This window comes from Microcebus murinus, chromosome 6 (genome assembly GCF_040939455.1).
Source record: "Microcebus murinus isolate Inina chromosome 6, M.murinus_Inina_mat1.0, whole genome shotgun sequence".
In the NCBI taxonomy this organism is placed as follows: domain Eukaryota; kingdom Metazoa; phylum Chordata; class Mammalia; order Primates; family Cheirogaleidae; genus Microcebus; species Microcebus murinus.
The window spans coordinates 106,496,187-106,521,401 of record NC_134109.1 but is presented as its reverse complement, the minus strand read 5'-3'; the positions used below and the strand labels follow the sequence as shown (position 1 = coordinate 106,521,401).

General features: G+C 42.3%; 1 protein-coding gene across 1 annotated transcript in view; it reads right to left on the bottom strand.

Moving 5' to 3' along the window:
- THSD4 (thrombospondin type 1 domain containing 4) overlaps positions 1–25,215 on the bottom strand; it is a 595,645-nt gene that overhangs the window by 326,692 nt on the left and 243,738 nt on the right. The window contains exon 7 of the mRNA XM_076004516.1: positions 10,922–11,058. Coding sequence (XP_075860631.1) covers positions 10,922–11,058 — 137 coding nt within the window. The remainder of the gene's footprint in view (positions 1–10,921; positions 11,059–25,215) is intronic.

The window sequence follows — 25,215 nt, the reverse complement described above, 5'->3', positions numbered from 1 at the left end:
GCGAGGAAAATCATAAAAAAGGCATAAGACTGTGGCTTTTGTTTAAAAAAAGTAATTTTGTCTAATTTAGAGATTATTTAAAGGTTGTTTCAAAATGAAGAAATAAAATGATATAGATAAAACAAAATGAATGTAAAAAATTTGGGGAAAAGAGAATAAAAATTTGTAAAGAGTTTACAAAAGGTTTATAAAAATCTCGTGTGGTCAAAGCTGGCAAATATTGGATATATATATATATTTTTTTATTTATTTTTTTTATTTTTTTTATTTTTTTATTTTTTTTATTTTGGCATATTATGGGGGTACAGATTTTAAGGTTTCAATAAATGCCCATTTCCCCCCCTCCCCCCAAAAGTCTGAGTCTCCATCATGACCATCCCCCAGATGGTGCACATCTCACTCATTATGTATGTATATACCCGCCCCCCTCCCCCTCCCACCTCCCCAATACCCTATTACTGTAGCACCTATGTGTCCACTTAGGTGCTGCTCAGTTAATACCAGTTTGCTGGAGAATATATCTGGTGCTTGTTTTTCCATTCTTGGGATACTTCACTTAGTAGTATGGGTTCCAGCTCTAACCAGGAAAATATAAGATGTGCTATATCACCATTGTTTCTTAGAGCTGAATAGTACTCCATGGTATACATATACCACATTTTATTAATCCATTCTTGGATTGATGGGCACTTGGGCTGTTTCCACAGCCTTGCAATTATGAATTGTGCTGCTATAAACATTCGAGTGCAGGTGTCTTTTTTGTAGAGTGTCACTGGATCATTTGGGTGGATATATATTTTTATAATATTTTATTCATATTAGCTTTAGCATTAATAATACACTGATACAAAAGTAAAATTTGGTTTTCTCCTTTAAATAATATTTTCATGTAATATTGATAAAAACACTAAAAGATTTTTCTCACCTTTTGAGTAAACTGCAAAAATTAAAAAAAAGAGAGGAGAGAAAGGGGAACAGATTCTGTGTGCCTCATGTTTTTATTAGGTCTTTTGATTATTTGAAAAACTGAGTCTTCTCTCTATCAAATAATAAAGGTTTTTGCTTTTTTGAAATCTTTTAATCATCACTTCAGTTAAATGAATGACTATTGTTTCACAATGACCTGTAATCTATTTTTGATCAAGTGTTTTGAACCCTTACTTTTGACAGAATTCTCAAAATCAAATTTCAAATGCTAAATTAAGTTTTTTTGACCTTGAACTAACTTTTAAATATTCCTGAGGGGCCCTTGGAAGTCCGAGAAAGACATATTAGTCTTATTTGGTATGTTAAAAATCATATGGAAAGCATTGTCAAATAAGAAATGGTGTTTAATTTTATTTGAGTTATATCTGTGTAAATGTGTTATTCATGTGTTCCAAGATTGGACACGATTCCTAGAAATCTGTTATGTCTTGGTATATAAATGTTATCAGTCATAATTCTAATATTAAGTTTTATATGCCACATAAATAACCAGACTTCCTTCTTGATTGCATTATTATTATAAGCTCTTATCAGATACTTAACCATGGCCATTTTAAGTCTTGTCCACAGTAAACTGCTTTCCCTAATGTTTCTTCTAAAAGATTTTTGCAAGCAGCTATACTCCTACAGTGTTCTGTCTAAACATTCATGAGAAGGATAAAAAGCCTTGGACAGCTACTCTGAAATTCAGACCTCTGCTGATGACTCTGAGATTATCCCATTGGACTGGTTAAGAATTTCAAAAACTTCAATGGAAAAAACTTGACTCATAAAACTATTAACTCAACAATAAGCAGAACAAGAATTAATTACATGGGAATAAACTTATATGAAGGATTATGATTTTTAATGCCTTTTTTGTTTGAAACATTGTTGGAGACTAAGACCCTCCACATTCCAACGACTTGTCCTACTCGGACCTCCACCCGGAAAATAGCCTAAGACGAAAATAGCACCCAGCCCTCCAGCTATAGTTCCCAGAAGAATGCATTCCATGACGTGCTTGCACCAGGGCATGCTACCTGCAATTGTTCCTGACCCCCTGCCAGGTTGGGGTTGAGTGATCAATTACAAACAGCTTCCGGTGCCATTGGGATGCTGATTGGGGCTGATTGGCCCACACCCAAGCCTCATCATCCCCCCACTCTATTTTTCTGTTTCTACTTCCTTGTTTCTGTATATAAAACCTACTAAAAATCCAAGTAAAGTAGACCTTGACAACCCTTTTCTTGGTCTCATTCCTTTCTCTCGCCCATCTCTTTCAGGCAAGGTCCCCCTTGACCCCCGCGAGTAACAGAAGGTCCCGCGGGCCGGGACAAAACATTACTGATTATTTTTATGTTTTGTTTTCCAGAGTTAAAGAAATTTTTTTTCTTAAGCTTTATAGCAGTTGGGTAAATGTATACTACTATGAAAACAATGGAAACATTTGCCTTTGTCTGCCTTATTCCTCCAAAATTCTTAAAACTATTCATGATTATTCTTGCTTATGGCAATATAGTTATTTGTGTAAGTTCAAGAAGAATCTGTTCATCATATAACAGAACACAATTGAAAACACTGGTTATATCACCAAGGCCATGACTGGAATATCATATTTTCACACATGACAGACAGCTGTAAGGAACTGAGGTTGACATTATGAAGCTAATAGAAGCCCCTGGAGAAATTGGCCTGATACCTTAAATACACAGTTCACTTGGTTGCCTTGTGATAGGTAAAGAATGTCACTTTCTGACAGGCCGAGGAGCCTCCGGATATTCTAGAGACCTCAAGAAGAGAGGAATTCACCCAATTTGTACAATTATTACAGACATAGTCTGAAGGTAAATCAAATCCTTGACTTGGCTTCCTAGCCTTCAGTGGCTTTTAAATGTCTAGTTTGGGATTCCTTATGAAAAGTTCCAGCAAAGCCAACTTGAAAAGAGCCTATATAGTAAATCACCATTCTTACTGCACTTCATGGAAATAATCAGGCCAAGTTAATAAAACTAACTTATTTTACAAACAAACCAGTCTTATTATAAATACCTTTGGTAGAAACTGGGGAGTAGAGAGAGAAAAATGTTTCAAAAGAAAACTACAGTGCACCTGTTATTAGATTCCTGCCCTCTTCATTGTTTTTGAGGTGTTTTTCTTATTATCTGGACTGAATCCTGATTTTTTGTTTCCCTTAATATCTGGCTGTGACTCTTCAGACAAACGTTTTTAATTTTTCTCCCACCCTTCTGACTTGGAAGCACTAAAAATTTAAACGCCTTTTTCCTAAGGCTCTGTGAGCTGAAGCTAGTCAACTTGGCTTTGAAGGAAAATTACCACAACAGCTTGTGTTTGGACAAATTTTCACACAAACTACAGTCCAGGAAAATCTGTTAGATTGCCACTGGTCTTCTCAAGTGACTGCCCTCCAGACTCTAAAAGAAACTAGTTTATAGACTACCCCAGACATTAACTTTTGTTTTTCTTCTGTTTCCACAGAAATAGCTCTAGTTCAAGATCTGTGTGCCTGCATCATATATAGACGCCTAGCTTTGAGAGCCCATACATAATGCCAGGTACAACTGTTTAATTTGACTGGCCTATTCCCAGAAATGAGAGGCTAGTTTGATGGGATCCTTTGCCATCCAGCTACTAACTTAATTTTTCTCTCCACAGCCACAACATAATTTTTTATTGTGTGAAATTTCTAGGAAAGTTTCAGAAAGGGGAATGTTGGGCACAGGGAACTGGGTAGATGCAGGACAGCAATTACCCTTTTGATGTTTTAATCATGAAAATGTATTACCTGTTTAAAATATGAAATAAAAACTTTGTTTTATCTGGCACTCTTGTCCTCAAATACCCATTTCTACCTAGATGCACAATACCTCAACCTAGTTTTCTAAGGCTTTTCTATCCCATTAGAAGTGCTTCTCACTACTTGGTTTGACCTGACTTTTGGCAGGAATTTAAATGAGATACCAAACTTGGTGTTAGAATGATGGGTATTCCCTTCACATCTTCACTCAGACATCCAGGCTCTGCTTAAGTCATCATTAGGCTAAGCAGCCTATATTAAAGTTAAATAATAATCATCATTAGGCTAAACAGCCAATATTAAAATTAAGTAATAATAAAGTCAGATCCTATGTCAACATTACCAGTAAATAACGAGCTGATTCAGCAAGAATGCGCACAAGGACCAAAGGGGAAAAAGGCTACTGCTCCGCTGGCCCTATTAGTCCGAATAGAGGCAGCATGGGGTCTCATAAGCAGCATGGTATTCTGCATCCTTTAAGTTTTATTCCATGCCTTGTGGAACAGTATCTGCAGAACTGACTGCATACAATGAGAGTTGGATGGCCCTGCAGCATCTGTACCCTAACAGACCACACTCAAGCAGCGCTTTCAGCCCGTGCTTGGTGTAGAGGCAGAGGTTGGGGTGGGTTTAGGTTAAGGGTGGACTATTTGGCCCAGAGGACTTTTTTCCTCTGGTGAAGCTTCAGCTCATTTCTCAGTTAACACGTGTCAGTCACCGCCCCTGCCAATAATTCAGACAGAGCACTTCAAATTCCCATTGGGGGGATGCTAGGAGAGAGGAACACGAAGCCTCTCTTTGTCACTCTGGTAGGCGGTTGGCCACGCGGGGTACCCTATCCCTATTTTATCTAACTGCTCCTCTTTTATCTGTTGTAACAGAGACAACAATCTCAGGATCTCAATCTCTGTTGAGATCCTGGCCGACCCCAAAGCATCTTCCCGACCTATGACATCATCCAGTGTTCAGGGGAGTCTTTCTGGCCTACAGAATGACTTAACGGAGGGCTTTCCGTTGCTGGAGCCAGCAGGTGTTCAGGAAGAACTGTGCATACCTTGGAGGAGCTAAGAATGGCACCACCAGGAGGGGACCAGATTAATGCAAGGGCAGAGAGCAGGGAGCAAGAACAAAATGGTTACCTTGACATCTGTCAGCTCCTGAACACTTTGTATGTGCTGGGACCTGGGCTAGAGGCCTGGCACACACTCTCTCCAACCCCGGGGACCACGGGTCAGCAGTGTTGCACCTCTGTCCCCGCTGGAAACCCACCCCTAACTCCATTTAATGTATGCCCCCAGTGTTTTTCATGATTTCGGTACCCTGTTAACTTCCTAGCACTCATCAAAATTTGTAATTCTCTTCCTTGTTAACCGACTTTTTATTACGTTCCCTACTGTAGGTGTTAAGCTCCATTGAGCAGCAACCGTGTTAATCTTTTCCATTGTTTTATCACCAATGCCTTGCACAGTGTATGGCAGTGAGCAGTTATGATGATTTGTTGTGTTAGTTAATAATTACATGTATTAAAGGTTAACTAATAATTATTTAAGTATATGTTAATTAAGAAATCTAAACAGAGTTTTTGTGTTGGGATTTGTTCCAATGATTAAAATGAGAAAAATAGTAGATAGTAGAAAAAAGTACATATAATAAGGCAAATTTCATCAGGTTTATTTTAGATTTCAGTTTAAGATTTCAAGTGGTTCTGCAAACAAAGTAAGGGCCACCCAAATTTAATGCTGCCTTAGTGAATCCCATTCTTGATTATTTTTCAGGAAAAGAGGTTTCATAATCAGTTTGTGACTTGTTCTTTTGTTCATTTATTCATATTCTCAAAAATCATTTATTGAATAATTTTAATCTGTTAAGCATTGAAGATACAAGTGCATTTAATGCTCAATCTCTCTCCTTTAGGACCTTAGACACATGTCAAAATCACTAATAATATGATAAGCTTTTAAAAGACACAAATAGAAAGTATTTTGAGAACATAGTTTGCTTGCAGTGGGAATACAGGGGGAGGGTCTACAAAGAGTCACATAAAGGTGGAATTCAAGGCTGGGCACGGTGGCTCATGCCTGTAATCCCACCACTCTGGGGAGTGAGGCAGGAGGATCGCTTGAGCATAGGAGTTTTCGGTTGCAGTGAGCTATGATGACACCACTGCACTCTAGCCAGGGTGACAGAGCGAGACTGTCTAAAACAAAACCAAAAAAAACAAAAACAAAAAACAACAACAAAAAAACCCCACAAAACCTTGGAATTCAAGCAAATTAGAAGCTGTCCACCCTGTTTCAAGGCTGAATCGTACAAATATCTGGTGAAAGAGGACAATTTACCCAATCCAATTATTCTCTTGTAACAATATAAACTCCAAGCAGAGTCCACAAAATGAAGCCTGTAACCACAAGTGGGGGAAAAAAAAAAGCAATTTAGGGCAAAAGGACAGAGAAATGAGCAGAGTCTAATTGTTTAGTTCAGGAGAGTACAATAGCGTTGTAAGGAAGGGGATGGAAATTCAGCACCTGAACACACACACACACACACACACACACACTCACACACACTCACACCCATTATGTCACCCTTCCTCAGCGAGAGCAACGCATCGGTCCAGAGCTTATCTCTGAGCATTTGGAAGCAGTTACCTCACTTTAATTTATTAAGTATGAAACTGTCTGCCGATGTGTCCCAGTGGAAGCCAAGTGGTGTCCACTGGGGGAGGAGGCGTCAAAGCCCACACTGAGTGTGGGTGGATGGCGGAGCCGCGGGAAACGCCCTGCGGTGGAGGTGACGACTGATGGGGACAGACGTGCAGCAAGTGAGAGGAGGTCTGGGCAGAGGCAGCTCCTCTCCCGAAGGCATGGGGGAGCGCGCACTCACACCGTCTCAGGTTCGCACCATCAGCTCAGAAGGGACTCAAGAAATTCAAAGTAAGCAACAGGACAAACTAGATGTGGGAGACAGGAGCATGGGGAGCTGCCAAGAGTTCTACCCCACCTTCGAGGCCTTCAGTTCTGGGGATTTGGCCAAGGAGACTTCATCTCCTCTTTTTGTCTGCACTCAATTGCCCATCCCAAGCTGAAAATGAGGAAGTTGTGTGATGGATTCAAGATTAATTTCATTTGCTCAAATCCAACATATCGAGTCACCACCAAGCACCTTAATTCATTGACACATTTGTTTTGAGAGCCCATTCAAATGGCAAGCGTCTTGCTCAAGCAAAGCCAGGCATAGCGCAGCACTCCAGGCCGATGTGACAGCGTGTGGCATGGAGGACAAGGCAGCAGGGTCCGGGAGGAACCACCCCAGCCTGGCCAGCACGGTAGCCTGCAGGCCTTGCAGGAAGAAGACAACAAAGGGCCCGGACTCTATTCCATAGGCAATAAGGAGCCACAGATGAAATTTAAGCAAAAGAGAGGCACACCCAGATTGTGTTTTGAAAAGATAGTCATATTAGAAAGAGGAAGTGAGGAAAATAAATTCGGAAAAGGGGAGAGACTGACAGCACATAAATGAACGCATGAATCGTGTATAAAGGACGTAGCGCAGTGTCTGCCACATGGCACACTCTCAGGAATGGCCCCTGGCTAGCTTGCGTCAGCTCCAATACCTTCCTTCTCTGTCTTTTTGTAGCAACCTATTTTTTTGCAGGGCACCTACTCAAGTTATGTTCCTTCTTAACCACACACTTTTTTTTAGGGGAGTGGTAGGTAGCCCTTGGAGTGATTCTGACTCTTCCAGGATCATTCAAGTCTAGAAGCCTGGAATTTTTTGAAAGGCTGGTCACCAGGGAGCTATGGGTTTTTTTTCCTAGTGCTTTACCTATGTGACCCTGTTCTTTCAAATGCCTGCTATACCTTCAAAGCAAAGTTTCATCTGTTTTCATTAGGTTGTGAGCAAAAATAATACATACACATTGAACTATGACATTTTGGAATTTTTTTAAAAATTCAGTTTAAAGCTGAGATCAAGTCAAGAAAAATCAAGCATGGTTATTAATGTGATGCTTAATGATAGAAATTATGATTTCTATCATTTCTATCTATGTTCTCTGTCAATTAGCTATAAATGCTATTTCATTTGCACAGATGACAACTGTGACTGGGCAGGGCTAGAAGTATCACTGAGACCTCTCTGAAGACTGGCCAGATATTCCCATTTGACGTCTGGAGGGAAAAGTTGGGGGTGACGGAGGCAGAATTTCTGTGGGCTTCTGATATATTCTCTTGTTTTAGTAAGTGACAGAGTGAGAGCTCTACTTGCCCTCTCCCCCCAAGGCCTGTCCATATGCAATCGTTAGCTTAAAGCCAACATTTAGGATCCTTCAGTCCCTGTCAAGAAAGGGAGTGTCATCCAGCTCCAAGGGACTGGAGATGGACTTCCATTTTCTTGGGTCTTCCAGCCCCCCCCACCAAGCCAGTCCTAGGACGTCCACATCCTTCCTACCCCTCTTCCAACTCTTGGCTCTGAAGTGCAGAGGAGCTCCAGCAACAGGTAAGCACAGGCTCTGCCTGGAGTTGGAACAGAGCATGTGAGCTGCCGTGGGTATGCCTGGGGCCTTTATTTGGCTTGGTGGGAGGAGAATAGCCTCCTCCCTCAGCTACTCTTCTGTAGGCTCATCTCATATTCTTATTTAATGCTTGTCACCTTTCATTAACTTCGGTGCAGGCCTGGCTATTTCTTTCAACTTTATGGGGCCAGGAGAGGCTTGGTGGGACTCCTACAGATGCAGACACGTGTCTTAGGGAGACCCGTCTGCGAGTAACAGCTTTCCCCGCCACAAGTCAGGGAGGCAGAGATAGCAATTTGAATTCTGGGCTTCCAATCAAATATTCAGAAAAGGACACTTCACCCTTTGAAAGTTGCAAAGGAAACAGAACTTCAGCTGGGAAGCACAGGCCCTTCTGATTATTTAAACTGAAGTTCTAGAGAGGAGCAGAACAGTTAGTGGTTCCAACAACTTCAGTGAGGGAATTTCGGGCAAATGCACAAAGAACAAATACAAAGTCCTATCAAAGTTGTCTTTGTAATATCAGATTCCTATTAGTATACTTACCCCCTGGAAAATGTCTCAGCCTTTTAGCAATTATTATTTGCAAGCTGTGTTACTCTACAGGCTTGATGGCTTTGATCAATTAGTAAGAATCTATACTCATGTCCTTATAAATGTTTGTCTTTCACATCATCAGCTCAGAGACGCTTAATGCAATACTAAGAAAACATGCTTCCCCATTGAAGAGACCACGTTTCGTCTTCCTTCCAAGTCCATGACAGCCTATATGGACATTTCTGGCTGTTTGTTAACTATATCGTAATCAGTGTCCCTGACAGCCCTGCTACTCAGAGTATGACCCCAGAGCTAGCAGCATTGGCATCACATGGGAGCGTGTTAGAAAATCAGACTCGCAGGCCCGTCCCCAGACCTGCGGGATCCGAATCTGCAGTCCCCGGTGATTCCCACTACAGTGTGAGCACGCTGCCCGCTAAGATCATGTGACTCTCACCAATCCATAATCCATCAAAAAAATAAAAAAGCAAAAACTTTTGCATAGAAAACTCAAGAACAAGTACAAACGGGTATATGTGGGCACAGTGACAGTACTAATAAATGCCAGCATGCGTACTGACTGCCAGACCCTGCTATAGGGTCATGATTCTTCACCACACACAAGAGGTAGGGACCATCCTGCCCCTTTTGTAGAGGATGTACAGAGGCACAGAGACACCAGTAACTTCTGCAGGATCACACAGTAAATGAGGGGAAGATACGGGATTTGAACCCAGGCAGCCCAGCATCGGGGGGCATGTTCTTAACTATTACACATTACCATCACATTAACCGTTACCCAGTAGTGTATGCCTATATTCAGGAAATAAAAGTTGGTCAGGACCTGAAAGAAAAAGCCAGATTGCTATCCAGTCCATCATTTTAGTAACATATGAAAGTGGAGGCCATATGGCACTTCCTCAGTATTTTCCAAGGATGCTGGGGCTCAGAGAGGATATGTGAAAACCAGCGGTTTTTCTAAAGAAGTGGAGAATTGGAGGCCAGAACATGTCTCAGCCTCCACGGTACTCTCCTTCATGCTTCCTGACTCTTCCGTGCTGCGTCCAAATCCTCTCAGCGTTGGCTCTTCCAAAGACACTTCATACACAGCGGATGCTAAGTGGCAGCTTCTTCCTTTCTTAACTTTCACTCAAAATCTGTGACTATAAGCCTGCTTTGAGAAGTGATTTTGCATCCTATTGGAACCCTCCTCATTAAAAAAAAGTCAGGGTGGGGTGGAGGTTGTGCTTATAAATCACACTTAGAGGCCCTAATGTTAAACTGTAGCGATTTACATTCGAAGGGTAACAAGGACTTTCAGATGTTACAGCCAAAGAGCTCTTCCTTTGGTGAAAGTCAGTCCTGCCAGCTGCTGAGCGTCAGTCAACACAGAGTCTCAGTTTGGGCTCCAGCTTCATTCACCTGCTAAATCTTAGCTCCACTCATGCCTGTAGGGATGAAAGGTCACGAGTCCAGGCCCAGATTAACGTGGAGTTTGTGCCATTACATCTAAGACACCCATTCTTAACCAAACGGTGCTTTTGTCAACGTTGAGCACCCCCCCAAGGGTGGCGTGAGTTCCCGGAACAGACTCCAGAAGCCCAAGGAGGTTGAAAGCTCTTCCTGTTTAAAGTACAGCTTCTGCTATAAAAGGCACTAAACCACTCTCCTTTGGAAGCCTGCCCCATCTGGGGGAGGTGAGATAAAACGTACCATTCCCTTAAAATGCCACCCCTGTGACGCCAACCGTTTCTAGACACAGCCAGCAGTGTCCTTTCCATGACCTCCGTGCCACAGGCAGGGAAGGAGCTCCAGATCTGACCGGGAGGGACTGCTGTGTCCGTGTGAAGCATGTGGCCTGGACATGAATCACTTAATAGGTGAAGTGCCAGCGTGGGACATGGAGACTCCCACAGACCTCTCCAGCACGGTCGGGGCTGGCCAAGCCAGGCCCTCCCAGCTCCTGGTGCAGGGCCCCGCGTGGGATGGCGGAGGCAGCAGCCCACTCACTGGAAAACAGTGGAGTCAACAGGCACAGCTCGGACGCCCCCAGACTTCGCCTGGACACCCCGGTCCAGAGCACTTACCTTGCACTGCCCCGACACACAGATGGCCGTGCCGTTCTGGTCGCAGGGGGTGCCGTCGATGACCTTCTCAGCCTGCCGCACGTAGAAGCGGTAGCCCATCGCCTGGCAGTTCAGCTCACACTTGCGATTGCCCTTGACTGCAGACAGGAAGATCAAAAGACAAGATGAATCACAAGCAACAGCACCTCTGCAGAGCCAATCAGCACTTTTTTTTTCTTCCTATATTTTTTATTGAGATAAAAATTCACATAACATAAAATTAACCATTTTAATCAAAGTATACAATTCAGTGGGTTTCAGTGTATTGGTAGGGCTATATGTGTAATCATTACCATTATATAACTCCAAAACATTTCTACCCCCTCAGAAAGAAACCCCATTCCTGGTGGCTATCATTCCAATTCCTCACTCTCCCCAGGCCTTGGCAACTACTAATCTACCTCCTGTCTCTTTGGATTTGCTTATTCTGCACATTTCATAATCGTATACTTTTTAAAACTGCATGAATTTATTAAATCTCTTCTTATTTGCTGGTAGACAAGAAGGGGTTGTATCTGGATCTACTGGCATACGGTAGAGACTCAATGCTGAGTGACTGTCATAAAGGCATTCCTAAAGAATCTCACCATACAAATAACACATTCTACTTTTAGACCTCCTCCCATGATTTGCCTTTGCCATAATTACATTTCATATATTAGCAATCACGGCAAGCACACAATTTTTATGTTCTGCTTTTTTTTAACTTAAAATCTACATAGTTATATCATCTTTATGGCCTTCTAAAATGGCTGCAATTTCCTGGAATAATTCCTCCATTATGAGATGTTTAGGTGGTTTCTCCATCACTTTGGGTTAAAGTCCAAAGTCCTAAGTAAGCAAAGGATAAAACATCTTTCAAGAGCTGAATCTCACCTACCTTTATGGTCTCATTTCCTATCATTCTTGCTTAAATCCACATTCTATACTCAAGTAAGGACTTCCTTTGTCTAACCATTCCTTAGCTGTTCCCCTGCCTTCCCTTCACTTGGCTAGCACCCACCTCACCTCGCCTGGAAGCCCTCCACGGATCCTGATCCTACCTATACGTCTACCTCATCACAGGTTGATCTGGCCTCCTCTAGAATAGTTTAACCATGCTCTGTTGCAGTATGGTTTTCAAAGAACAAAAGATGTGTCTGTCTCATTTAGCAAATGCTAAACAAATCCCTGAGAAATCAAAGAAAGGATGGAAAATGAGTATTGGCCTTTTGACTTCCTCTCCCTTTCCCCGACTAGGTATACCCCCTATCTCAGAGTCTCTATATATTTCTATCACTTCACACAGAGCCAGGCACAAGAGGTGCTAAATAAATGCCAAATTAATTACTCCTACAAGGAACATCTTCAGAGCAGTTTAGTTGCTTCCAAAATAAGAATGAGAAAAGTTTTCAGGCAAGATATATTTTCCATATCCAAAAGAGACAGACAAGCCAAGTACACAGTGCTTTTTTTTCCAACTGTTTTTGGAGACAAAACTAATTCTATGCTCAGCCATAGACAGTATGTTCCAGGGTCATGCCCTTGTCTAAAAATCAGATTACCGGATTGGGTAATACTGAATTTTTTCCTACACAACACAATACATCATATGTTCCCCAGTGTGGCTGCCTGACTGTCATAGCAATAAACTTCCTTCTATTCCAAAGCCACTGAAAACCACTAACAGGAAATAACATGGAGCCTCTGGGACCACACGGTTCAGGGAAGCTTGAGTCATCTATGAACTCTAAACTCTATCCTAGAAGTCGAGACACCAGGTTTCTTACCCTGGCTGCCCAAAACATGTAACAGGTGGTCTTAGAAAAAATAAAAGAATACCAAGATGGAAGCACCTTTGGTAATTATCCCCAACTGAATCATCATTTTATAGATTTAAAAACCCAACAGGCCTAAGAAAAAGGGTGACAAATTAGAGACAAAGCTCATCTCCTACAACTTGCTTTCTCATTTCATACATCAAGACCCTGCTCCCTCTCTCCCCGGCTCCTCACTCTCTATAGTCATGGACCTATCCAGGTGCTTCGCATTTTAAGGCATAAGCATGTCTGTGAAAGGCAGCCTCGCAGGGGCAAGGGATTTGGGTTCTCACCTCTCTTGGCTTCCTCCCAACTACCTCAGTCCTTTAGGATACTACCTTTTGCAGCTGCAGTTTTATTTTTCAGTATTTGCAACCAGACTGCAGAATTATATTCTGAGAAAACAACAATAACAACAATAAAAACAAACAAAAGAACGCTAAACATGAAACAATTAACGGCAGAATCTCAAAATGGCTACCTGAAAATAACCCAGAAGAATGGCCTTCAGTCTGGGCCCCTTCCCTCAGTAGCCCAAACCAGACACTGGTCTGACTGACCCTCTGCCCATGTGGCTTAGATAGGGTTCCTGCCTTCTCAGATCCTCAACAAGGAGATAATGGAAACCTGAGGGCAAGCGACTCCCTAACAGAACTGCCTAGAATCCTATTGCCTTGGGAAATGCTCACCCTACCACTTCCTATAAAATCACATAAGGACTTCTCTAGACTCTGCATACAATCCCTAATCCCTTTTAAATTTCCACATAAAAATACATTTGAATGCTTCAGTTAAGGTTTTGCATGTATAGCCACTTCATTCCTTATGACTTTTTAAAAATAAAATTACAATTCTGATGCCAAGAGACTCTTCCATAAGCAGATTTTGTTATGGTTTTATCAGTGCACAGACAGGCTGGAAACATGAGGGTACCCACAAGCACTGAGATAAGAGCAAATAGGTACACACTTCACTGTTGTTCTCCCTCTTATTTCTCTCCCTCTTTTTCTCATCTGCTTCCTAAATAGCACCCCTGCCCCCAAAGGGAACACTTCACCATCCATCCACACACTAAAGTGATGGTTCTCAGTGTGGTCCTGGGATGAACAGCACCAGGCATCACCTGGGAACTTGCTGAAAATGCAAATTCTCAAGACTCAGCCCAGACTTCCTGGATCAGAAACTCTAAGGATGAGGCCCAGGACACAGTGAAGTTTGGGAACCACTGCTTTAAGGAAAATTGAAAAGTGAGCAGACTTGGAAGCAACTGACTATTATTATTTTGAATCAAAGATGTTCAAATCCTATGCCTAAATTTAAAAAGATAATATAACCCCAAATATAAGAACTCTCTTTAATTAAACATAGGGTATCACCAGGTTATTTGGAGCCCTGATATTTAAAAAAACAAAACAAAACAAAACAAAACAACCAGAAAAACCTCTGATCATGAAGAAAATGCTAGGGAATACAGGTTACTTAGAATAAAGCAACTAAGAGCTAAAAGGTTTACCCTGGAATACGAGTTAAAGCAGGCGTCCTCAAACTACGGCCCTTGGGCCACATGCAGCCCGTTGAGGACATTTATCCGGCCCGCCGGGTGTTTTTGCTGCCGCTGCCTGTCCTGCTTAGCAGCCGAATGGTCCTGGGCCCACAGTGCACATGTGTGGAATGTGCACCACACTCTCCAACGGCCTCCAACGGTCCGAGGGACAGTGAACTGGCCCCCTGTTTAAAAAGTTTGAGGACCCCTGAGTTAAAGGTTTCAATCACTCATTGAACTCTTTCCCTTGGAAAATCCTTGATATAATAGTAAAGACAGTTTTTTTTTTTTTTTTTTAAGTAATAAACTCAAAAGAACAAAGAAAACAGAAATGGAGTTAATGGTTACAAACTTTTGGAAACTAGAAAGCAGAAGAACCCATGGTAATGACTTAGCAGACCCAAGAAGACTAATAGTGAGCAGCAATAAAAGCAATGACACTGTCTAGCACTGCAGAATCTCCAAAGGTAGCTCTGGAAATAGGAGAGAAAGCAGGCCTAAAATCAGAAAAACTGTGTGCAAGTGTGTAAAAGAAGTAGTTGGGGATTCCACTTTCCAGAATGGCTGTTTGATCCCTTTGAAAATCAACCCCTCCATAAAAGCAACGAAAACACTGGCAAAAGAAAGCTGAAGTGGCTATACTAAAATTTCAGACAAAATAGACTTGAAGACAAAAATTGTTACTGGAGACAAGTAAGAACATTTTACAATGATAAAAGGATCAATCCATCAGGATGACACAACAACTAAGCCCTAAAATACATAAAGTAAAAACCGACAGAATTGAAAGAAGTAGACAATTCAACAATAGTAGTTTCGAACTTTGATACCCCACTTTCAATAATGCATAGAACAGTAAGACAGAAGATCAGTAAGGAAAGGAATCCCTGAACAACACCATGAACTAATTAGATTTAGATATCTGTAGAACACACCACCCAACAATAGCATAACACACATTCTTCTCAAGTGCACATGAAACATTCTCTAGGAAGGAACAAATGTTAGGCCATAAATTAAACCTCAGAAAGTATTAAAATAATAACAAGTATTTTCTCTGGCCATAATATAAGGAAATTAGAAATCAACAGCAGAAAGAAATATAGGAATTATACAAATATGTGGAAATTAACATACTCCTAAATAACTGATCAAGAAAAAATAAGGAAAATTAGAACATACTTCGAGATTAATAAAAATAAAAACACAACCAAAACTTATAGGCTGCAGCTATAACAGTGCTTGGAAGGAAAATTTATAGCTGTAAATACCTATCCTAAAAAAGAAGATCTCAAATTAATAACCTAATCCCCCATCCTAAGAACTGGAAAAAGAGGAAACAGAACCCAAAGCCAATAAAAGGAAGGAAACTAGAGTAGAAATAAATTAAATAAAAAATGAGAGACAATAGAGAAAATCAATGAAACCAAAAGTTGGTTATTTGAAAAGATCAACAAAATTGACAAACCCTTAGATAGACTGACCAAGAATAAAAGTGAGAGGGCTTAAAATATTACAATCAGGAATGAAGAGGGAACATTACTAATGATATTACAGAAAAAAAAAAGGACTGCTACCCAGGGCCATTAGGCAAGAAAAAGAAAAGGTATACAGATTAAAAAGGAAGAAAGACTATTAATATCTTTATTTACAGATGACATGATCTTGTATATGGAAAACTTAAAAAATCATACCAAAAAACTATTTGAATGAATAAACAAGTTCATCATTGCAGGATATAATATCAATTTGCAAAAATTAACTGTATTTCTACACATTATCAATGAGCACTCTGAAAATGAATTAAGAAAACAATTCCATTTACAACAGCATCAAAAAGAATGAAATATTTAGGAATAAATTTAATTTAAAAAGTATAATTTAAAAAAGTATGATTTGTACATTGAAAACCATAAAACATTGTTAAAAGAAATTAAGGAAGATCTAAACAAATGGATTTATATCTCATTTTTGTGTCTCTAAAGATTTAATATTGTTAAGATGGCAATACTCCTCCATATTGATCTATAGATTCATACAATCTCAATCAAACTACCAGGTAAGCTTTTTTTCCCCCTAGAAACTGATAAGCTGATCCTAAAATTCACATAGAAATGCAAGGGACCAAGAACATCCAAAATGACTTTGAGTTAAAGGAAAAACAAAGTTGGCGGATTCATGTTAATACTTCCTGATTTTAAAATTTACTAAAAAGTCACAGTAATGTGGTATTATCATTAAGACTAGACATATAGATCAACAGCCTAGAACTGGGAGTCCAGAAATAAGCCCTCACATTTATGGTTAACTGATTTTTGACACAGGTGCCAAGACAATTCAATAGGGAAAAAATAGTGTCTGCAACAAATGGTAGTGGGACAACTTTGCATATCTACGTGCAAAAAAATAAAGTTGGACCTGTCCCTCATATCATATATAAAAGATAACTTAAAATGGATCATTAGCTTGAATGTAAGAACTAAAGCTACAAAATTCCTAAAATAAGATATAGGTGTAAATCTTTGTGATCTTGGATTTGCCAATGGTTTCTTAGATGATATGATATCAAAAGTACAATTGACAAAGAAAACGTAAACAAATTGGGCTTCGACATAAGACTTCATTGAGAAAATGACATGACAACTCATGGAATAGGACAAAATTTTTGCAAATTGTATATCAGATAACAGACATGTATCCATAATCTATAAAGAACTCTTATAACCCAACTATAAAAACCCAGTTAAAAAATAGACAAGGAGTTTACACAGACATTTCTCCAAGGAAGATCTATAAATGCCCAATAAGCATATGAAAAGATGTTCAACATCAGCAGTCATTAGAGAAATACAAACGAAGTCACAATTAGATGCCACTTCATACTCACTAGGATGGCTAAAACAAAAAAGACAGAGAATAACAAGTGTTGACCAGGATATAGAGAAATCAGAACGATTGTACAATGCTCGTGGGATTGTAAAATGGAATAACCTCTTTGGAAAATATACAGCAGTTCCTCAAAATGTTAAACATAGAGTTGGCATGTAACCCAGCAATTCCACTTCTGAGTTTATACCCACGAGAAATGAAAACACATGCGAACACAAAAACTTGTACACAAATATTCACAGCAGCTGTCTTAGCCCATTCAGGCTGCTATAACAAAATACCTTGGATTAGGTCATTTATAAACACCAGACATTTGTTTTTAGTTTTAGAGGCTGAGATGTCCAGGACCAAGGCAGCAGGGGATTCAGTGTCTGTGAGGGCTCCATCTGCTTCACAGTTGGCAGCTCGCTGCTGAGTCCTCACGTGGCAGAAGAGGCCAGGGAGCGCAGCAAGCCTCTTTTATGAGGGCACGAATCCCACTCATGAGTGTGGAGCCCTTGTGACTTAATTACTTCCCAAAAGGCTCCACCTCTTAATGCTATCACTTTGAGTAGTAAGTTCCAACACAGGAATTTGGGGGGGGGGGGGACACCAACCTTCAAACTATAGCAGCAGCATTTTCATAACAGCTAAAAAGTGGAAACAACCCACATACCCCTCAACTACTGAGTGGATAGAGAAAATGTGGTGTGTCCATACAGGGGAATATGGTGTAGTGACAGAAGGAAACAAAGTGATAACATACACTATGACACAGGCAAGTCTGCAAAACATTATGCCGAGCAGAAGGCACCAGTCATATAGGGCCACACATTGCGTAATTTCATGCAATTTAAGTGGAATTACACAATATATGGCCTTATTGTATAAATAGGCAAATCCGTAGAGAAAGAAAGTAGACTAGTGGCTCCCCGGGGCTGAAAAGAGGGGAGTGACTGCTAGTGGTCACAGGCTTTCCTCTTAGGATGATAAAAATGCTCTGCCATTACAACTCTGAGTATACTAAAAGCAACTAAATGGGTGACTTTTATGACATATGAATTTTATCTTAATACATTTTTTTAAAAAGGAGAAGCAGACGCAGTTAGTTTCCCAGGTCCCCAGAAAATCATCAAATAAATAACTCAAGAACATTTCTGTTTCCAGGTTGAAGGAAACCACCAGGTGCCCAGGATAATGGTGTAAAAGGTGGATTTGATTTTACCCTCTCCGTAATCGGTAAGTTAACGTGTTACTGTTTCCTGGTAACAATCAGAAGATAGAAGACTCCTGAGTCAGAGCTAAAGAGTGCTGTTACTCACAGAAGAGCAAGCAGCATGAGCATCAGCCTGTCGTGTCATTTCCCTTTGCCCTTAAGGCCCACGGCGGCGTGCGGGGTCCGTGGGTGGGCGTGCAGTGGTCTGTGCTGCAGCCCGGGGACCCCGACCCTGAGGGACCCACTGCTCTTGCTGTAAGTAAGAGTAAGCTGTAAGTAACAGTGTAAGTAAGTACTTACTTACTGTAAGTAACAGTAAGCAGCCCTGCCCTTTGTCTGGGCTGGAGACTCATCTCACCCCTCAAGGTGAGAACCACCCTTAGAAACAGTCACCACAAACATAACCCTGAGAAATAACCGGATTTTAGGGTGGTCAGGGCCTTGCATTCTTGGCATACTCCACAAGGCCTGTAAGAGCACAAGAGACCCATGGAGAAGTGTCCGCCAATAAATAAAATAAAGATGGGCCCATATCAGGGGCACATTGCTGTGAAATTTCAAGACACTGGAGACAATACATGTTTCCAGAGTGGAAACAAACAAAATAGTAATGGATTTCTCAACAACTTTGAAAGCTGAACGATAATTGAGCTATACTTTACAATTTTTGAGGAGAAATGATTTCCAAATTAGAATTCTGTATCTAGTCAAATTATCAATCCTGAGGAAAAAATAAAGCATTTGCAGAAACGAGTTCTCACACCATTTCTGTCTCACGCACCCTTATTGGAGAAGGTATTCTGCCACAGTGAAGGGGCAAACCAAGAAAGCAGAAGGTATGGAATCCAGGAGAGAGAAGATCTAACCCAAGAGAGATGCAGAATGAATGCCCAGCACTAGGATGAAAGGAGAGCGAGCGAGGCAGGTGTGCACCAGGGAAGGGTTGGAGCAGGTCAGAGGGTTCCAGGAGAGACTGCCTCAAGAAGATGGAATGGATAAAATACCCAATAAATTTTAGTATGTATAGATTTTAAGATATTGAGATATGAAGCTATTGAATGAAAGACGATTTATACAGTTGAGAAGTGCGTGGGGCTGAATTAATGTGAAGTACACAGAAGAGTCGGCAAACTAAAAGCAAAAAGGTATTTATTAACAACAGAGAAAGAAAGAATTCCAGGAAAGGAAAAGTGATCACAGTATATGTAGCGGATGCTGCAGTATGATGCCCAGATGGTCTACCCCTACCTCCTAATCCAAGGCAGTAGCAGCCCTGCAGTCAGGAGTTAGTTCACAGTGGTATCTTTCTGGAGCTTGCTCTCAGCCCAAGCAGCTGCTCCCCAAGATAAGCCTCCTCCCCAGGGACAGCCCCATTGAACGACTGTCCACGTGGTACAGGGGCCCTCCCAGCTCAGGGCCTTCTGTAGGACCAGCTGAGGCCTTGTGTGATTGCATCTCAGCCCATCTTCGCCCTCTGCCCAGTCCTGCCTCCCACATCCCTCACTGGCGTTGTGTCCCAGTGAACCTCAGGCACAAATGGCTGCCTCAGGGTCAGTGTCCTGGAAACCTGACCTGAGCATGTCACATGGCTCTACCGTGAAGAGCATGTGTATAGTCAGTATAATGTAAACAATGGTTATTAATATAACCCCAATTATAACACAATGGTTATTAATACAACCCCAATTATAACACAATGGTTATTAATACAACCCCAATTATAACACAATGGTTATTAATACAACCCCAATTATAACACAATTATATCAAGATGGTGTGGGATGGGAGGTATGCAAGTGTGGTGACGTCCAGGGAGGGGATGATGACACAGGACAAAGTCTTCATCTTCAACAGAAAAAATTTAAAATATAAAAATCCAGAAGTAGCAATATAAGCATTATTTAGAGATAAGAAGGTAAATAAAAGAACAGCTAAACTAGTTGGGGAGTAGAAACTATCACGGAAGGGGCAAACTTTTAGGACTATTTGACTCCATAAAATATATATGTGCACAACTTAGAATAAAAAATAAAAATTAATTTTTAAAAAATATAGAAAATAATCCCAACAATTCACACTCTCAGAAACAAAATTCTTCCACACTGTTACTGTCAATGGGTGGTCTCTCCCATCTCTATTCAAACTTAACACAAACTATAAAACTCTTTACTGTCTTTTTAGGAACTTTGCATAAACGGGAGAAAATGTTGCCTTCTGGAAAGCAAAATGTTGCTGAGGGGCTGGATTTTAGGGCGCTTTGCTAATGCATAGGTTTGCATTCACTCTCAGTAAGCAAGAGGGAGACGTTCAGACAATGCAAGGGGCTAAAAGAGTGGAAGGAAAAGAGGTTCACACTTTTCCCACAAGTGTACATTCTCCTGCCCTCATTGAAGTGGGGAGAAAATTCCAGGTAAGAAAACGAGGAGAGATCATGTGCATAAACACGTGAAGCTATTCCTGGAAAATCGGTAACATCTGTGCATAGTTTCGGATCCATGCAAACTTCACAAGTTCACTTCAAGTTTAGCATTGAAGGCTTCATTTCCCAGACTCAAGTTCCTTTTTTTTTTTTTTTTTTTTTGTAAAATATACGATATCCTTGTTTAAGAAAAAGCAGCCTAGTAAACGCAGCTCATAAAACTTGGATGTGGCAGGGTGCTTACCCAACACATGCTAATGAGTGAGGGGTAAATGAATGAGAAACATGTGGATGCAATGTCTTAAGTGTGTTTGCAGGGGGTTAAATAAAATAAGGTGTTTGCTCAAAGCAGAGCAATAGATGAAGAGTTTGTAGCATTCGGTTTGGTGAATAATTCAGGAGCAGGCAGAGCCAGAGCAGTGCTGGGCTCGTCCTCTGCTGACTGCATTATCTGTGCGCTAGTCCTCCTGTTGCCGACACAGCGTCTGCCCGCTCTTGGACTACACTCAGATGATTGCTATTTAAAACGCTTTCCCCCAGACTGCATTTTCCAGGACAAAGTTATGGAAAATAAGACGAGGAGAATGCTTCTAAGAGCCCAGACTCTTCTCTGGAATTGGAAAATTGTTCTGAAAAAGTCAGAAGAGAAGAGGGGTGAGACCTTCTAATTCTTAGCTTTTTCTGTTCCGTAAAGGAGACAGTTTCACGAGCATTCCATCATTAAGGCTTAAATGCAAAAACACACAGCTTATCAACCCCCAAACCTCCCACTGCACATTTGCAATTTAAACTTTAGAAGTTCACATGCAGTGCCTTACTGGATCTTACTTAACTGACTGTCGTAATAGGCTTAGGTATCTGGATTATAAACAGAAAACAAAAATGTATTTTTGAACCCTGAAAAAAATCACTGGCTCAATGTTCCATCAGTGTTAAATTCTTCTTAGCAGATGTAAAGGCCATTGGAAATCAAAGAGAGGGGTCAAAACTTCCCTGTCAGGTACAGTGAACACTATTCAGGTGATGGGAACACTGAAAGCCCCGACCTAAGCATTATAAAAGGTATACATGTAACAAAAACATGTGTACCCCCTTAATATTTTGAAATAAAATAATTCCTCTTAGCATTGCTCACACTTAAACACAGTTCTAATTGTCGGCAACACTCGGAGTTAGTGGTTCCCAAACTCTAGACTCACTTGGAGTTCTTGTTAAAGCACAGATTGGCGGACCCCACCCCTAGGGTCTCTGATTCAGTGGGGCAGGCACGGAGCCTGGGCACTGGCATTCCCAGGCGATGCCTGCTGCTGGCCCAGGAGCCACGCTTTGCGAGCTACTGCTCTGACTGATGCCACTGAACTAGGATACAGCAAGGAGACCTAGCCCGCCACCGGGCCACCACTTGGCGCCCTGCGAATGCACTGCCAAAGCTGACACACACGGTGAAGCTCGGCTACCTGAAGGCCAGGGTTCTGTAGCCCAAGCCAGCCAGACAGCACTGTAGCCCAGGGAGGCCTCGCGAGGAGGACGTTCCCTTCCGAGTTGTCAGGTATGGTCCCTGCTGTGCAGAAAACAGAGGGGACACGGGAACCTCCTTTCCTTTGTTTCTGCATTTGGATTTAGCTGCCGAACCTAGTCCTACCTTTTACAATTTTGATATGTCCACTATTCATTGAGCACCTACTATATTCCAGACTTTTTATATAAATTAACTCAGCCAGTCCTCACCTGTGGAGGATGAGGACCCTGAGGCTCAGCCAAGTCAGTGACTTGCTTGCGACCACACGGCTGGTAAGTGGCAGTGCTCAGCGGTAAGCGGTCTGTGTGACTCCAATGGCCCTTTTTCACCCTGCACTGCCATCCCTGACCCCCCACCCCTGACTACCCCACGCCAGAACCCAAAGTTATCCGAACAGAGCTTTCCACACTGTGCTGCGCTGTGCTGCCGATTCCAATGGAGCCTGCCCCCCCCCCCACCTGAAGTCACCTACTGGGGGCTCGGTTACCTACCCTGGCCTCTCCTGCTTGGGTCTCTTGGGGACCTGGGGACTCTCTGCTCTCACTAGGGTAGCCAGTTAAAGGAAGCCTGTTTCTCTGCCTCACTCTTATGGCCCCATAGAGTGGCCTCAGTTTCTGTGCTAGATTTCTAATGCTGCACCCCTGTCTCCTACTCTGTGTCCTGGCCTATTCCCATCAGCGTCATGACATCTGTGCAGAACCGGACGGGTCTGTCCCAGTGCTGGGAGCTGGCTGTAACCTCTCCACTGTTCCCTCCCTCTCCCCCACAGCTGCCTCCTTCCAGTCCCTGCTGGTGGGCACGAGGGCCTCTGCCAGTTGCCAAACACTGACGCACGCTTCTAGAGTACAGCCCAATTCTCTCAAGGACAGGACACATTTCTACCAGTGGCAGCAAGCTTTCTAGAAACCACTTTCACCCCTATTATCCACTCTGCCACCAGGCTGTGTCACTCATCATTCCGGATTATCCCCTTCCCATTCACTCCTCCTGCAAAGCCCAGCCCCAGCCTTCACCACCCGGTGCCTGAAGGGCTACGTGTTCCCACAGCTTGTCTCCCCGGTTCCAGGCCCCTTGCCCTCTCTTCTGTGTCTGGCTCAAGCTATCCCCAAGAACCTGTCCTAGCTCCGTACTCCTCTTTTCCTACCACTACTAAGGAACCACCCTCCCCACCACCACCCCTTCCCAAACGCCCTGTCCTCTGTGTCCACCACCATGATTTTGCACATGCTGTTCCCCTGGCTGGCACGCCCCACATCCCACCCTCTGCCTAGTAGATTCTACCTGCCCTTCCAGGTGTGGCTCCTGGAAACTCACTCCACCGCAGCCACTCCCACCAAGCTTGCCATCTCTGCACTGCTCAGACAGTCACACCTGGAAGGAAACTACCGCCCAATCCTCTTATTTTACACAGTGGAAAACCGAAGCTCAGAAGAGTGAAAAGACTTGCCTAGAGTCACACTGTTTGTCAATGACCTCACCACACTTAAAATCTTGCATAGAGATTTCCTGAATTAATAATGATACCTGCTGTGGCCTGAGTGCTGGCACTGCACCAAGCCCTGTGCGAAACACTGCACGTGTATTATTGCATGTTATCCTCACAACTCGGCATTAGATATTATTATCACCCCATTTTATAGATGAGGAACCCAAGGCTCAGCGAGGTTAAATAAGTTGCTAAAAACCAGACCTCTAGAAAGTGGTGGGGCCAGTAGGATTGAAATCCAGGTTTGACTTAGAATTCTACTCTCAGTGCCCCACTGAACTCTTAATTCTTTCATCTGAGCCTGTTATCTCTGTAATTAGAAGCTCACCTCCTCGGGTCAAGGATAGTGCCTGGCATGGTGCCACTCATTCATTCACCCAGCAATGAACAATGCTCATTCATTCACCCAGCAAACACTTATTGGGCACCTGTGGTATGCCAGGCACTGTCCCAGGATCTAGGAATAAGCAAGTTACTAAGACAGAGTCCCTGCACCCTGGGCTAATCAACATTCATTCATTATGAATTCATTCATTCAGCAAATATTTTTCGAGAGTCCTCCTTATTCCAGAAACTATAGTAAGTGCTGGGGAAATGATAAGAAAAAGAGAACAGGTCCTTGACCTCCTGCAACTACAATCTCATGGGGAAGACGGGTATGAACTAACTAACCATTCACACAGACTTCACAAAGGAATGTGAAAGTGTAACTGTGAGGCATGGGCAGGAGTTTACTATGTGAAGGGGAAGAGAAGAGAGAGGAGCATTCCAGCCAGAGACATACCCAAGGCCAGGAACACGACCCACTCAAGATGCTGGGAGACCTGCCCCATGGCTGCAGCCGAGAGCAAGGGGGGATTGGCTCGTGCCAGGGAGGCTGTGGAGGCAGCCCAGCGGCCTGCTCACGCGGGACCCCTGTTCATGTGGAAAGAAACAAAAGATCTATCTGGAGTCCTGCAGTACCTTGGCTCACACCCTGCACACTCTTCCCGAGAGCAGAGCAGGGAACGGCAGTAGCTTCCCACTGGTAAAAAGTTCCTGGACACGTAGCTTTGTGGGAACCGGCTAAGCCAACTGTGTCCAAGTTACCCAACCTTCTAGTGAGATGGTTTTTGTTTTTTTTTTCTCTCATGTCATTGTAAATCTAAAGCTGGAAAAAGTGACTGAAAACAAACGCCGTTATGAACAAAACACCATGCTGTTCAAAACTCTTCAAGCTGTGTGACATGCAGTGTTACATCTTAAAAATGCTATATTTAATAAAAAATATAAGTTTGAAGGGATTCTGTCAGTAGAAAGCCCGTCTGGCCGACTGTCAGGAAAGCAGCTTGACAGCTGCAACAGAAGCAGGAGGTCACAACCTGCTTTTCATGGCTTGGGGAAATACAACTATCTGAGAGGATAT